The sequence below is a fragment of the Enoplosus armatus genome, chromosome 7 (assembly GCF_043641665.1).
Source record: "Enoplosus armatus isolate fEnoArm2 chromosome 7, fEnoArm2.hap1, whole genome shotgun sequence".
NCBI classification, from domain to species: domain Eukaryota; kingdom Metazoa; phylum Chordata; class Actinopteri; order Centrarchiformes; family Enoplosidae; genus Enoplosus; species Enoplosus armatus.
In genome coordinates, this window is record NC_092186.1 from 20,319,922 (window position 1) to 20,334,779 (window position 14,858).

Consider the following 14,858-nt stretch of genomic DNA (forward strand, 5'->3'; position numbering starts at 1 on the left):
TCATTTCTTGGCCTTGCTGTCGGGCTTCTCGTCTGTGCCGCCGTTTGATGAGGTCTGCCTGGCAGTTGCAGGTCGGACCTTGGAAGGGTCAGATGTAGTCTTGGTGCTGTCAGATTGGGCTTTGGCTGTCTCTGGACGTGTTTTGGAGTCTTTCTTTGGCGGTGGAGGCGTTGCCGGCTCCCAGAGGAGGAACTCATGCAGAAGTGTGTTGACAGACTCAGGACACTCCATCATGACCATGTGACTGCCGTCCTCCAGGACCTTGAGAAAGGCCATTAGGAGGATCTGACGAAAAGTTAAAAGCAAAAAAAGAAGTTAGATTTTGGAATCATGAACAAAACACTGCCACTTTATATTTTGCATCAACTGCACAAACAAGCTGTAAACACAACACTGACATATCACCTTTTAAGTTGTTATATGGTGAACTTGTTAGAAAACATTTGCCTATCTCCACATCCAACAGACATCAGCATTTATTAAGAGTCGTGTTTCTGGCCACCTGGCGCCCAGTCGCTCTCCTTTTAACTCAGTTTGGTTTCCACCAATTCCTGAGGGAAATATCTGGCTCTTTAACAGCTGAATGCTCCACTATGTTCACCAGCTAGTTGCTAATTTTGGCTGTCTGCTGTTCGGTGCTGGAGCATACACTGGGTTTATCACAGCTTGTTTGCTGAAAACAGCTGCCTGCTGCATCTGAATACATTGATGAGAGTGATAAGAGGGATGTAAACAGGCCATGAAGACAAAAAAAACTGATCTAACAGACCCTCTGAGCTGAGGGGAACACAGTAGCACAGTAAGGTGATAATTGTCAATGAAGTTTCACGTTACACGTAGTCATGTGATCCAGTATTAATATAAAAATATTAATTATATCATAATTGATTTCCTTCCTACCAGAGAGCCGTTTTTCCATTCGTTTGATTATGGTACAAAAACTATGACACACTATGACAGCAGTGTCTTTGAATCCTGGGCTTTGGGGGTTGAAGAGGCCCACTCACCTCTGCCATGCGCTGGTCCTCTTCAACGGGGACAAACTTGTCATGCATGCCGTGAACCAGCAGGATGGGCACTGTGAGTTCAGCATGGTAGATCTCGTCCCCCTCAGGCCAGTACTGCCCACTCATCATGGCGCGCAGCACAAAGGACGACACGTTGAAGGCATTGTTGTCTTTCAGCAGCTGCTTCTCCTTGGCACCCTGCCGGGCAAAGCCTGCCCTGTAGGAGGCAGAGCAGAGGAGATTTACCTGAGTTACAAATGGCTTTAAAAACAAAAACAGGATTCTGATGACATTAAACTGTGGGTGAAATGAACATGCACAGTGCCACATGAATTAGCATAAATATCACACTTGACCGTAGCCAGCAACATAAATGTTTGTGTATCTCAGGTGGAACACTTCTTGTTCATTTGATTAAAGCTGCCAGGTAAATTTGGGAGGTTAAAGATCAGATCTTTGGACTGATGGACAGGACACAGTCATGCTGTCAGCCTCAGACCTCTCCTCGTTAGATGGGCGGTTAAATCTGGTATGTTTATCTTCTAGTATGCTCATTGTTTTTTGTTTCCACCAAATGTGACTATTTATTCTCATCAAACTAGTGAGTTATAAATTGAAAGCTTAATTTAATCTAACTGACCAGATCGTGCACATAAAACAACGTAGCAAATTGTGGACAAATCAACCAAAAACAACACTTTTGTCTCTGGTACTGTTGTGCTGCTGTGTGTCTTACTTGAGAAAGCTCCAGGCTAGCAGAGGGGAGAGGCAGTGAAGCACACAGGTGGGCAGGTTGAAGATGGAGCAGAGGCTGGGCTCCAGAGCTGTGGGACCACCCCCGTTGATCATCACCATCTTGTGAATCTGATCTGGATACTCGTGGGCCAGGAAGGTGCAGAACGACACACTAGGCAAGCGGAATAGAAGGCTGGTTACAGGACAGGCTGGAGGAATCAGGGTCACCATGCTGTTGTGGTAGTTGCCTTTTAGTTAGAATGTACACATCTGGAACGAGTGTTGGGATTGACGATTCTGGCATTTTAGCATGTAAGTATTTGGAGAGTTTAAAGCAAACACTTCAAGAAATCATTAAATCAAAGCACTGTAACACTATAATACTGAACAGCTGCAACAGTCTGTAACACATCTGTCAATTACTTTTATCACACACACACAAATTATCACATTAGTCAATAAAGTCTATACAATGACAGACAAATAGTGAATACCCATCACTATCTCCCAGAATTCCTTGTTTTGTCTGACCAACTGTCCAAAACCTAAAACAACACTATGTCACTTTTGTTAAATTAACCACTAAGACAATGGTAAATGCTAAAAACTAGTGTATCAGTAACACAGCAATGTCTGTCTAAAGTTTGCTAACACAAGCTAACATTAGCCACCATAAGGTACTGGCTATACCAGACCAAGTACAGTTGAATTTTATTGCTTATGAATTCAACTTTCCAGTTGTAAGGGGGACATTGCATAATTTCTTCTTTTAAACCTTAGTCTCACTTTAAGACAGTATATGTATCATCATATAAAACTGAAAAAAACAGCAAATGCAGAAACACTTGAGAAGCTGGAACCAGCAAATGTTTGTTATTTTTAGCTTATTAAATGAATGAAACAATTGTCAAAACTGCTGTCAGTCGACTAATTGACTAAAACAAGTAATTGTTTCAACATTGTATGTGAAACTGTACTTGATGTGTGTAATAATGTATGTAAATGAGAAACCCTGACATGCTCACATTGCATGTCGGGCTTCTCATACTTAAAATTATGGGCAACAAAACAGATACATATGCAGTTAAGTGTTTGCTTTCTCACTTGAATAGCGTGATATTTTAATGTCCTCCACATATCCTGAAGCCTTCTAAATCCTCTCATTCAATTCGATTGTGTGTTACATGCATATTGTGATCTTGAATTTACCCATAAGAATGTCCTATGAGAATATTCCTCTTGCGTGCATATCTCTTGAAGATAAGTCTCATATCCTCAGCCAGGGCATAGAAAGTGTATGCAGCAGCTATCTGTGGTGCTGAGCTGGCTCCGTGACCTGCCAGGTCTGCAGCGATCACCTCATAGCCCAGCCTGGAAAAGAAGTCCAACTGGCTTCCCCAGATGTCCAGTGAGCCTCCCACTCCGTGGATGAAGAACAGAGCCACGTCTGCGTGTGTTCCTTTACAGGCTGATATCTTTCTTTCACAGTCGATCACCACAGTGCGCTTGGGCTTCCGCCTGCGTTTCCTGGGTTGCTGCGACTGTTCAGTCTGTCCAGCAGCAGGTGCCTCTCCTCCTGCTCCTGTTTCAGATGGCCCGTCTTTTCCAGCTGTGATGGACTCAGACCTGGCCTCAGGGATGGTGACGGGCGGTGAGGAGTTACCACAGTCTGTGAGTTCAACCTCCACAATGCTGTTTGGTTCTGTCTCTCCGTTCTGGCAGTTTTTCAGCTCTGCACTCGCCCTGTCCCCCAAGTTCTCAATGAATAGCTGTCCATTACGATATACTGTGATCTTTCGTTTGCAGCTGACACTCCCACCCTGCCCAGTGGGTTCCTCTACCACCGGCCGGTCAGGGATGATATGTCGAACCCGCAGGACGCGGCCTGGTTTCACCTCCACAAACTCGTAGCCATCAGCTGGTTCTGAGGTTTCTACAGGAACCACAACGTTGGCCGACTTTGAGGTCAGGCAGCAGAGAAGACCCTCCATAAAGCTGGTCAGCATGGCTGCCAGTCTGCAGGGAATACATTCATTTAAAAACACACATAAATCAGCGCACACTTGCAAACAAGAATGAAACAAGGTTATAATTTATATGCCATAAATTATAAAAGGAACCATGTTTACAAGCAAGTACTCCAAGCTATATAGACTATAAGGATGGTAAAAACTACCAAATATCTTTAAGTGACGTCTAACACTCTATTAACTATATTAATCTACTCTATTTCTGGTTATTATTACTGTAACTTTGATTTGGGTTTGAATACATCAACACCCTCAACCCATTGACATCCTTCAGTGAGGAAGTGTATTTTTTGTCTGTTGGAGCCCCACTTAGATATATCTAAGGTATGTTACTATTGGACAATACTGGCTTATCACAAACATAAAAATATCGAGATGTAGTTATTTAATACTTGCGATGTTCGAATGGAATTATATCCAAAGAAATGTGTATATGTTACATGTATTTTAAACGTTAAAGCAAATTCAGATTAATGAGCGAAGACAACTAAGAGAACAATAAACATTTTAAACAAATGAACACTCTGTATACCATGAAGAGTTTGAGAAAGGTCGAGTTGAAAAAAACAGCAATATATATCATAATTCATATGTGTTTATTAATAGGCATAACTTTGTTGTAAGTCTTTGATAACACAACTGCTGAGATTTGTAACCTGGATCTCTACCTAAGTTGCACATTTATGTCTACAGTACTGTATGCACTTCTGGTAACGATATACTGAGTAATGTTCTTTTCAAAATAATGCTCTTACTCCAAAATATCAGTATAAGTATTTGCACAAAATCGTTCTTACATTCATTATCATTCTATCGCTGCATTATATCCTGCCATTTTTAACAAACATGTAATTATTTTTATTTATCTTTGGAACAACTTAAATCTCTACATCAAATGAACATCTGAGAACCTTAAATGCACCATTCAAAGAGGTAAACAAGTCATTGTACCTATACTATCTGGCATCTAATTACAACTCAAACCCTTGAGACTTTCTGACAGACGTAACTGAGCAGCATCTTCCCTCAGCGCAGACTTTGGGGGTATTAATAGACGGGGACAGTAATAGCTCCCTGGGTTAAAGCTGTCCGCCATGTGATCACTCTGCACCGGCACACACTGCCATACTGTCAGTCAGGTCCACAAAACAACCAGCGGTAAATAATGGTACTTTTTTTAGGCACAGTGAGTTTGCTTACTGGAGTTAGATTCTTGTTATTGAGCTCGTATAGAGAACAGACACACTTGAACACACATTGAAATGATCTGAGTCATGGCAGTCCGCACATGTTATGATGATGTGGAGAAATGGTAAATGTGCACATCAAAAGCGAAGAATTCAGTAATTACTCCATATTACTGTACAATCACCAACAACAATAAATTAGCTTTTAATGCTGATCATTTTGAAAAGGTGTGAACAATTTACTATGAGACAAGTATATATCCAAAGAATGGATGTGATTATGTATAATGCATATCTCAGTCTCATACACACTACAGGTACAGTACACAGTATGTTAGGTTGCCCGTTGATTATCAACCACGGTAACAGCATAGCAGCCAAACAGGGTCTGCAAGTCTCTCTGCTGGTGGCATTATCCTACCTTCCTGTTGCTCCCCTCCCTGCTAGAGGGGATTATACTCTCCTTAGACAGAGATATATCTCTGTGTAAGTCCACACAACACAATCTGTCCATCTCCTCGCTCGATGAAAACAGTGGCACTGTACGGCAACAGTTTTACCCTCTGTGTGATTTGTTTTCTATACTTGCAGCCCATCAGCTGCTGCTTTTCATCTGGGGATTATGTACACAATGTAATACAGCATTCCTGCTTTGCTGGCTTTTCTCATACCCTTTCTGCTTATACTTGCACATCCTTTATCCAAACAGCAGTGTTGTACAGTGCTGTGTGTGAACCGACTGGAGGAGGCTGAGCAGGCCATTTTTATATCACCAAGGGTGACACGTCCACTCTAATATTATTCTCACATCACAAAGCATCCATTCTCCAGACACAAGGTGTGACCTATGATATATGCAATTCTTTCTGCTCTGTAAACTCTTTTGTGACAGTCTGTTTCATAGTGTCCATTTACATTCAACACTGACACTAGAATACATGTATATTTTACATGTATATACCATGGACATACAAAAACCCTTTTCAACCCCTACAGACATAAACACCCCCATTGATCCACCATGCTCCCCTTTTAGATTACTCCCCCCATCCACCTAAGATATTAGAATCAACTTTAAACTGGACTGTTGTGGTGTTGTGTGGTACAGTTCTGTCCTGCCTCTTTTTCATTGCAGTCTTCTCATTGGAATCTAGTCTATATATTATTATTCAATGGCTACAGCATAGATGGTGTTAGCTAGGAAAAACTAGCGCCATCATAAGAAGTACTTGAGGGAAAACATCAGCGACTGGCGAATTACACTAAGACTCTTCAAAGTGCTAATAAAATCTGTCCAATTTGTCTCTTAATCGAGGCTGAAAGAATAGCTGGCATCGTGCATGATGCAAGTGCATGTTGATTCAATTCTCACTTGTACTGCATATCATACTTTATTCAGTTTGGTGAACACACAGATCATCTGTGATGGTAGTGATTAGGCCTCACCATTACAAAACAGACCACATTTGGTACAGCACTGGGCACTCCCTAGACAGAAGCCCACATGCTGTGGGCTTCTTTTAAGCAACACTTTGCAAAAAATTACACAAAATCACACCTGGGAGTATACCTGCCCAGTTCTAACACTGTCTCTTCTGTTGGCCACTGGAGCAGTCAGGTGTTAACTGTTTCATTATAGGGCAACTCTTGGCGGTAATGAGGGAAAGACAAAGGCTACTATTTCACTTTTACACCCCAATTATCAAGCTGGTCCAAGGATTGAACTGACCACCTCACAGTCACAATACTCCTTCCCTAACTGCTTGCTCAAAGCAAGCACTGTTTTCCCCAATAAAATCTTAGTGCTGCGTTTCATTATTATGAGTTTGCCACCCTTTGCTTGATGCCTTCCATTTGGACATTGTACTGTGTGATGAAGCACTGCAGTGAGTTTGATTCCTCTTGTAGTCAGTATTGTATGTGGCTTCTGTTGTCAGCGGCTGCAGGAGGCTGTTATATAATGATTCACGCAGGTCAGACACAATCACAGTGGGGACTGATGCCAAGAAAAGAGCAGTGACTGTCATGGGGATTAAAAACAACTACAGAAGGTTCACTGTTGATAGACACTGGCTTGTTAAATTATGTGCTAAATTCAGCGGACATTGAATCCTGATCATATTTCAGTTGCTTGTTGTTGTATGCTACAGTTTAAACAATGAATAGTGCTATTTCTCTGGGAGATGGACTTCTGCTTGGAAAGATAGTTTCAGCATGAAGTAACTGCATTATAGTACTGTGTATTACACACCTTAACACAAATATACCACCACTGTCGGCATGTTGCTTTGAATAAAGACAAATGGTCTAAACAGCTGATGAGAAACTCAATAACTTAAATGAAGTAAGTTTATTAATCAAAGAGCATTTACCCACAAGTTGATTAGAGCTCAACAATATGGAATTTATTCAAAAATAAACATGTTTTCAGTCATTTGTGCATTTTGTGCCAAATTCAGTTTTTCAAATTGGATGTAACGTGTTAGTGATATATTCAGCAAAAACGCCAAGCTTGCAGATTTATATAACAAGTCACAATTTGATACCATTTTGAGAAAAGAGACAAAACAACTGTTCACACAGGAAACAATATGAGCCCTTCATCGCATACGACGATAGCTTTGTTGTTGGTTTTGGTAGAATAAAACGTGTTTTGCTGGTGTTTTGGGTGAAGCTAATGGACCCCATCTATTCACTAATAACAATAAAGCGAAGTGAACAGGCTACTCGCTGCCGTCTGATGCAGCGAATGAGACAAGTGCCAGCATGTCTTTCCCCTTTAGTCTCCTCTACTGCTGAGTGGAATTTAATTTCATAATTTAATAACCCGTTTGTCTTCAACTGCGACGCAACTTGATATGCAGCGACCTATTTCGTGTCTGCTGCTAATAATCCACAGTGTAAAGTAGCTTTACAATAACAAAACAATATAAATAACAAAGTGAAAACTGAAAAATGTGGCAAGAAAGAAGCACGCTTACCTTTATATTTCCGATAACTCCGCGTGAAATATGATCAGATTGATGTGGCTTTCTTATGAAGCATCGAGGAGGTAGGAGAGCTATAATCTGTTGCAGCCAATCCAATAATCTAATTTATCTGGATTCTGTTGTCCTGTAGGTAGCCTCCACATGGCGGACAGTATCAGCACGTCTCTCTGTGGTTCTTCCATGCTGGGATATTGTGTGACGGCGCTTGGAGACGCACCGAAGATCAGCTGGGTGTCAGGGTGTGTTTAATCCATCATCTGTGGGTGCGATCGAACCACTGTAACCTCCTGGTTCAGTTTGTGGGTGTGAAGAGCTGCCCCCTGCTGCTATGTGACGCGCGACAATCACTGGATGTATTGTTGGGGGGGGGGGGGGGCTTCTGTGTTCAGTATAAAAAGTAAATAAATATATACAAGTTTTATTACCAATGGTGTAGTAAGAGTAGCCTAAGTGAATTTTAAATTAAATTATTTATAAAATACATATTTTATATATATATACTATATAAATCTAAGTGAACAGCAAATGTGAAAGCAACTTGTGCATGAACCTATAAATTACGACAGAAAGCTCTGGCTATCGTAACTGTTAACGTGAGATGGTGAATTAATCGATGCACTATTAAATCAATTATTCTATTGGCTTTCACAATGCAGTGGGTTGATGTGTAACACCTAATGAGCTGAGATGTGGCCGGAGTTTGTTGGGTGTAACACTTATAGTCGGTGCACAGAAAACTTCTCCATCAGGGCCACAACCAGCCTGAGGAGATCAAGTTAGCTACAATAAATCACTATCGTTGTTTTGTTAAATCTGTTAAGTCTGGTTAGATCTGGTATGTTGTGTGGTGTGTCCTCACTTTTATGCTTGAAAAAGTTCCTTTGACTGTTCGTTTACTAAGTTTGAAGCATTTTGCAAAGCTGGTTTTGAAAGGGTTATAACATGGGAAGGGTAATTAGTCATTATTTTGAATTCTAATATTCAAAATGTTGCCATATCTTTAAATAAAGCTCCTCAAGTTAACGTGGGAAAAACGTCCCGCAATAGCAAAGAATATTCCCTCCATCTTATCAGCATCCCATTCTCCGGCATCATGAGCTGGTACTGTGGCAGTTGCCAGGCTGTTGTTGCTAGGTAACTATTAGTGAGGAGTCCAGCAGGCAGGTGTCAGTGAGGTGAGAGAAGTCCACAGAAATCATGACCCATCAAACACACCCACTGAGCCAATTATAATGTAGGCTCCTACCAACTGTAACAAATTGAGGTTAATTCAAAGTTTGTCTTGACATACTAAGATGGTCATAAATCAGGATAGATTGATATTGATAATACTATTATATTGTGTTGTAGTGTGAGAGTGCTGAAAATAGATATACCTGGGTATCATTCATTCCAAAAAAGGGCAGAAGCATTGTTGTAGCTTTAAAACCATTTAAAGTAAAACCAAAAGCTTGAAACTGTAACAATACCTCTCAGTGACTGTCATGCCCCTCACAGGATGTCCATAGCCCATTTACAGATAAAGCATCTCTTGATGTAGTCAAAAAAACAGATGGCCTGCCAGCTAAGTGGTTAAAATACAGGTCAAAAGATACTCCAAATTGTATCCAACTCCAGTTTTGACATAATAGAGCAGAATGCATTCCATTGTTATGTTTGGTCTAATGTTTTTATACCTTTGGGTTTTATACCCTGGTCCTGAAAAAAATGATAGTTCATTCAGCTGTATTTTTTTGAGTTGGAATGACAAATACATAGAATAGAATAGAAGAAGCCTTGTTAACTTCTCCATGGGCTTCACTTTGTACAGATACAGATGAATACGTATAGAAAATATATGTACTTAGATTATGGATGTATTGAGGAGAACTAAATACTTTCCAAACTGTAGGGTCACTAGTTGGTGATGTCGCTTATAATGAAGCTCATCATATGGGAAAGCGAGACTGCCCAGTCAATGTTTTAGGGAGGGGCTAAAACATGTTTTGTTTAGTGATTGGCTCTCGGGTCAAGCTACTACCACGTGGGAGCAAGGGTGGGCCAATGGACGCCCTCGGGGGCGTGGCCAAGGAAGCGTCGCTACCATCCAGCCATCATGCTAGCTGAAGAACTTCTGTGTAACTAGCTTGGCTAACCCATGCAATGACAACTTGGGTTACTTTGTCTGAGTGTAGTATCGTTTTTTCGTGGACACTGTGATCTAGAATGGAAACAACAACGTGTAAGTGAAGGTCGTTGTTTTCTTTGCCAAGAGGACCCGAAAGGATAGCTGTCTCGGTTAACTAGCCAGTAAGCTAGCGCGGCTAACCGTCACATACTCACACTGCCTGCCATCACCACCAGCACAACAGACTCCAAGCCAAGTCGACAAGTCGGCGTTTAGACGTGTAAAATTTCTACCATTATCATGGAGAAGGTATGTATTCCACCTATGCTAGACTATTAATGTTAGCTTAAACTGCACTACTGTTCTCAGAGGGCAAATGGCAATACCGAGCGGGCTAACAGATAGCTGCTAGCCACACCTGCTTCTCCTGTTGGCATTCATTCACCAAGGCCAAGCCGGCATCGTTCAGTGCCCTGAGCTGCTCAGCTCTGACATGCTAATTTGAAACCACTTGCTGTACACTCTGCTGTACACTATCTGATATCATCACCTCCAGTTGGGAGGTTACTGGGGACGTTACAGGGACAGTAGCAGGCCCGTTAGCGTGCATGGGTTGTTAAGATGAGGGAACGCCCAGCACTGACTCAGTGACTGATATCCTGTGTCTTCAGTCGTTTGTCCTCATCTGTGTTTTTCGCTAACCTCCGCCTATCTAACATTTGTATTAGAGAACTCTTGACACCTACTCTGATGCCAACCAATAATTTGTACTGTTGTTATGAAATGCCACAGGTGAATCAGTCTGTTTGCCAAAAGTAGAATCTTTGTGGCGGGAAGGTAGACAGATGATTGAGGCTTTCAGTCTTCAGGGTCAGATAAAATCCAAGAAGAGAGAAAAGACATCCATTAAAGCCAGAGCTGCAGAGTATAATCATCACCTCACTCTCTTCCTACAGGCGGATTTCTTGAAAGGACTTCCTGTCTACAATAAGAGCAACTTCAGCAGGTTTCATGCAGACTCTGTTTGTAAAGCATCTGTAAGTCACTTCTGATAAATTAACAACATTAAATAACAATTGTCTCACATACAAGATACATCACATAGAATGTTTCAAACATGCTGCAATTGTTCGTCAAGTAAATTATACACAAAAAATGCATAAGTAGAATGCACAACTGTAATTTGTAATTTGTCTTTCTGTCCTATTTTACAGAATCGGAGGCCCTCTGTGTACCTTCCAACACGTGAATACCCCTCTGAACAGAGTAAGTACCAAACTCACAGCTAAGAGCTCAAGACTGTGGGAATCGCTTTGTGCAGACTGTGCTCTAAACGTTATACATAATTGGTCAGTAATATGCTGACTGTGTTTGCTCGACAGTTATTGTAACAGAGAAAACCAACATCCTCCTGCGTTACCTCCATCAGCAGTGGGACAAAAAGGTGAGCACGTGCAGTTGTGTGTATGTGCAACTCTGGCTCCACTCATTGGCAGTCATTTTTGAGTCTTTGGTAGCTGGATTAGTGTTAAAAAGAAATTGTGTGATTCTACTGACTGCTGTACAATCCTTTGTGTCACACAGAATGCAGCAAAGAAAAGGGAACAGGAACAAGGTGAGGGCGACAGCCCAGCACCCCCAAGGAAGATCGCCAGGACAGATAGCCAAGAGATGAATGAGGACTCATAAGTGTGTGTGTGTGTGTGTGTGTGTGTGTGTGTGTGTGTGTGTGTGAGTGTGAGAGAGAATGTGTGTGTGTTTGCATATACAGGGTATAGCCAATATAAACTAACAAAAACAAAAAGGTTAATCCCACCTGAATAAAGACTTCTGGCTATTATGCACTATGGCAGGATGCCTTTCTTGGCATGAAATTAGGGAAATTCTAGTCAACAAAGCAGCCATTTATGGTTTGAAGATTGTGTGCATGAAAATTATGTAACCATGAAAGATGTCAAAGTCACTGTTAGTCACAGACTTGTCAGGTAGGGAACTTTATTCTGGTATTTCTGTTATTTATGTTGGCTATTTCCTGTGTGGTTTAGTAAACGTGTATATGTTTGTATGCATGCTGAGCTGTGAGTGTGTATTGTGTGTTGTACTGTACTATATGTGTGAGGTGAATGAATAGTTGAAAAGGTGTCAAGAGTAGATTTAAGATCAGAGATGGACTTGACAGATAAAGTCAGACACTACCCTTAAAAACAGTCTCATAACTGGTACATGACTTGTGTAGCCTTCTGTCACCTTGAGAGACTGTCCTGATTTGTGCAAAGATAACATTTTGTTACTGTTTTAATTTTATTATAACTATTATTGTTTATGTATGGCGATGAGCTTCCTGCCAGCCACAGTGCCCACCCTCTCGGTTTCACTGCCCACTCTGCAACCACATGGGGGCATTGCGACATTTCTCCACACTGTTTGAATCAACAGAACCAAGAATGCACTGTGAAGAACAGCACAAAGTAGAAGCAACTCTTTCAGAATCCCCCTTGTGTTATGTGTGTTTATGGTGAATATGCATATCTCCATTCTATTCTGGGACTTGTGTTTGTAGGGTAAATGTTGTGTTGGTGTTTCTGAGAAAGATTTTTACATCTAGCACCACCTTCTGGCTAATTGAGGCTAGTGAAAATGGGAACTTCTCTGAGTTTTAGCTGTTATTTCATCAAAGGCTGTAAAAGAAAAAGAAGGAAAAGGTTGATCTTAAGTATGGAGTTGTAAATTGTAACATCGGATTTTCAGTTGCACAAGGCCAAAGCACAGATAGTGAAGAAAAATATGTATAGTGATGTCTGGAAAAGGGAAAAAGAATACATTATGATGCGTGTAAATAATTGCCAGTACCACAATTAGTTTATCCAATGGAGTATCTTTGTGTCTGCCTTTCTGTGAAATAATACATGCCCATGGATATGATACAAAATAATCCTTGTGAAAGCAAAGAGCCCCAGCGCCCAGTGGATGTTACTTTGCCTTGCATGTTGACAGCTGGGTATTATATTCCTGGAGCAGTTATGAAACGTAAGGGGTTTTGGGATTGTGGTGTTATCTTGTGTGACTGTGAAAGGTATTAGCCTATAGGCCTTACAACACGTCATCATGGTGCGGACCCTTTTGCTCCCCCAGCTCAGGGCCCGGGATAGCTGTACTGTTCGCCCTGTCTTTGTGACAGCCCTGGATGGTTTTGGTCTGAGAGCAGGCATAGATGAACACGGGGGTTTAAAGTGGTGTTATATTTTCAGCCATAGAGTGCACAATAAGCATGCACAGCAAAGTGCAGTCGCCATCCTGCCTTGTTCCTGAGATTCAGTTTGTATTGGTGTCATATACTGTACAACACTGAATAAAGCTTTTTTTTCTTTTTTAAGTATTCTTATCACTGCCCAGCAGTCACATCGAAGCCTCCTGTCCTTCCTGTCCTTCTTTCAGTTGATGCTGCAATGTGGGTTGACAGTGGTTTTGGTCAGTCATCTTCTTACCTACAGTGTAAATACCGTCTGTTTCTGAAGCGTAAGACCACATTATGCTTTTGCTCAGATAGACTGTTCTACAACACCCTAAGCCTTGCCCCATCTCATGTGTGTTAGTTCAGATATGTTCTTTTTAGCTTTGCTGAAATAAAACTGGATTGAAACTGGGTATTTGTCATGTGATACTTTTAATAGATGACTATAAGTTCAAGCTGTAACAATAACTGAGATATGACTATTAATAGCAATAACAGCTTTAATAATAACAGAAATATGACTAATAATAATTGTAGTGATGAGAGTCAAGCAAGCCCATGGTGGCAGCAGCCAGGCCTACCAGGACCACGATCCACAGGAACCTGCGAGACGAGGAAGATATAAAGATAGTAACATGCATTGGAGGGACAAGTTGGAGAGGGAGAGGAGGAAGGCTCAGTGCATCATGGGAAGTCCCCAAGCAGTCTAGGCTTATAGCAGCATAGGGCTGGTCCAGGCAGGCCTGAGCCAGCCCCTAACTGTAAGAGTTATCAAAAAGCAAAGTTTTAAGCCTACTCTTAAAAGTAGAGAGTGTGTCTGCCTCCCAGATCCAAACTGGGAGCCGATTCTGCAGGAGAGGAGCTTGATAGCTGAAGGCTCTGGCTCCCATTCTACTTTTGGAGACTCTAGGAACCACAAGCAACCCTGCATCCTGGGAGCGCAGTGCTCTAGTGGGGTAATAGCGTACTATGAGCTCTTTAAGATATGATGGTGCCTGACCAGAAAGAGCTTTGTAGGTGAGGAGAAGGATTTTAAACTCCATTCTGGATTTTACAGGGAGCCAGTGCAGGGAAGCTAATACAGGAGAAATATGATCTATTTTCCTGGTTCCTGTCAGCACACATGCCGCAGCATTCTGGATCAACTGGAGAGTCTTAAGGGACTTATTGGGACAGCCTGATAATAAGGAATTGCAATAATCCAGCCGAGACGTAACAAATGCATGGACTAGTAGCAATGTTACGTAGGTGAAAAAGGCAGTCCTTGACCATGGAGCTGACTTTCTTTGTTTTCTTCTTTTTTAGAGGGGCAATAGAACCGAGTGTGAGTCGCATTGAGCCTGCAGCAAAATCAACAAGATGATCAATTTGGGAGGGACTAAAGTTAGCATAGGAGTCCTCAGTTATATTGAGGCATTGAATTAAATGCCGATGGAATCACTTCCTTTTTCAGAACCAGGTCGAGGGTGTGATTAAAACAGTGAGTGGGTTTATGTACACTTGAATCCAATAATGAGACAAACGCAGTACCAAGACTATCATTATCAACGTCCACATGAATATCAAAATC

At 41.5% G+C, this 14,858-nt stretch overlaps 2 protein-coding genes across 2 annotated transcripts; one reads left to right on the forward strand and one right to left on the reverse strand.

The window, feature by feature from the left end:
* On the reverse strand, positions 1-3,748 carry abhd8b (abhydrolase domain containing 8b). Its single transcript, XM_070909393.1, has 4 exons — positions 2,952-3,748; positions 1,744-1,914; positions 1,008-1,224; positions 1-285 (listed from the first exon to the last, which is right to left on the reverse strand). Exons 1-4 carry the CDS (start codon positions 3,746-3,748, stop codon positions 1-3), a joined length of 1,470 nt encoding a protein of 489 aa, XP_070765494.1.
* A 6,336-nt stretch (positions 3,749-10,084) lies between these two features.
* dda1 (DET1 and DDB1 associated 1) lies at positions 10,085-13,699 on the forward strand. The gene is made up of 5 exons (XM_070908887.1): positions 10,085-10,365; positions 11,013-11,093; positions 11,271-11,322; positions 11,439-11,500; positions 11,641-13,699. The coding sequence occupies exons 1-5, from the start codon at positions 10,357-10,359 to the stop codon at positions 11,743-11,745; spliced, it is 309 nt and encodes a 102-aa protein (XP_070764988.1). The 5' UTR covers positions 10,085-10,356; the 3' UTR covers positions 11,746-13,699.
* The last annotated feature ends 1,159 nt before the right edge of the window (positions 13,700-14,858 follow it).

Excerpts from the sequence above, each read along its gene's own strand:
- abhd8b (XM_070909393.1), bottom strand. The coding sequence starts at position 3,748 with ATGCTGACCAGCTTTATGGAGGGTCTTCTCTGCTGCCTGACCTCAAAG. Across the intron at positions 1,225-1,743 it reads CTAGCCTGGAGCTTTCTCAA|GGCAGGCTTTGCCCGGCAGG; the intron begins GTAAGACACACA and ends TGCCTCCTACAG. Across the intron at positions 286-1,007 it reads AGGACCAGCGCATGGCAGAG|ATCCTCCTAATGGCCTTTCT; the intron begins GTGAGTGGGCCT and ends ACTTTTCGTCAG.
- dda1 (XM_070908887.1), top strand. Across the intron at positions 11,323-11,438 it reads TGAATACCCCTCTGAACAGA|TTATTGTAACAGAGAAAACC; the intron begins GTAAGTACCAAA and ends TTTGCTCGACAG. Across the intron at positions 11,501-11,640 it reads ATCAGCAGTGGGACAAAAAG|AATGCAGCAAAGAAAAGGGA; the intron begins GTGAGCACGTGC and ends TGTGTCACACAG.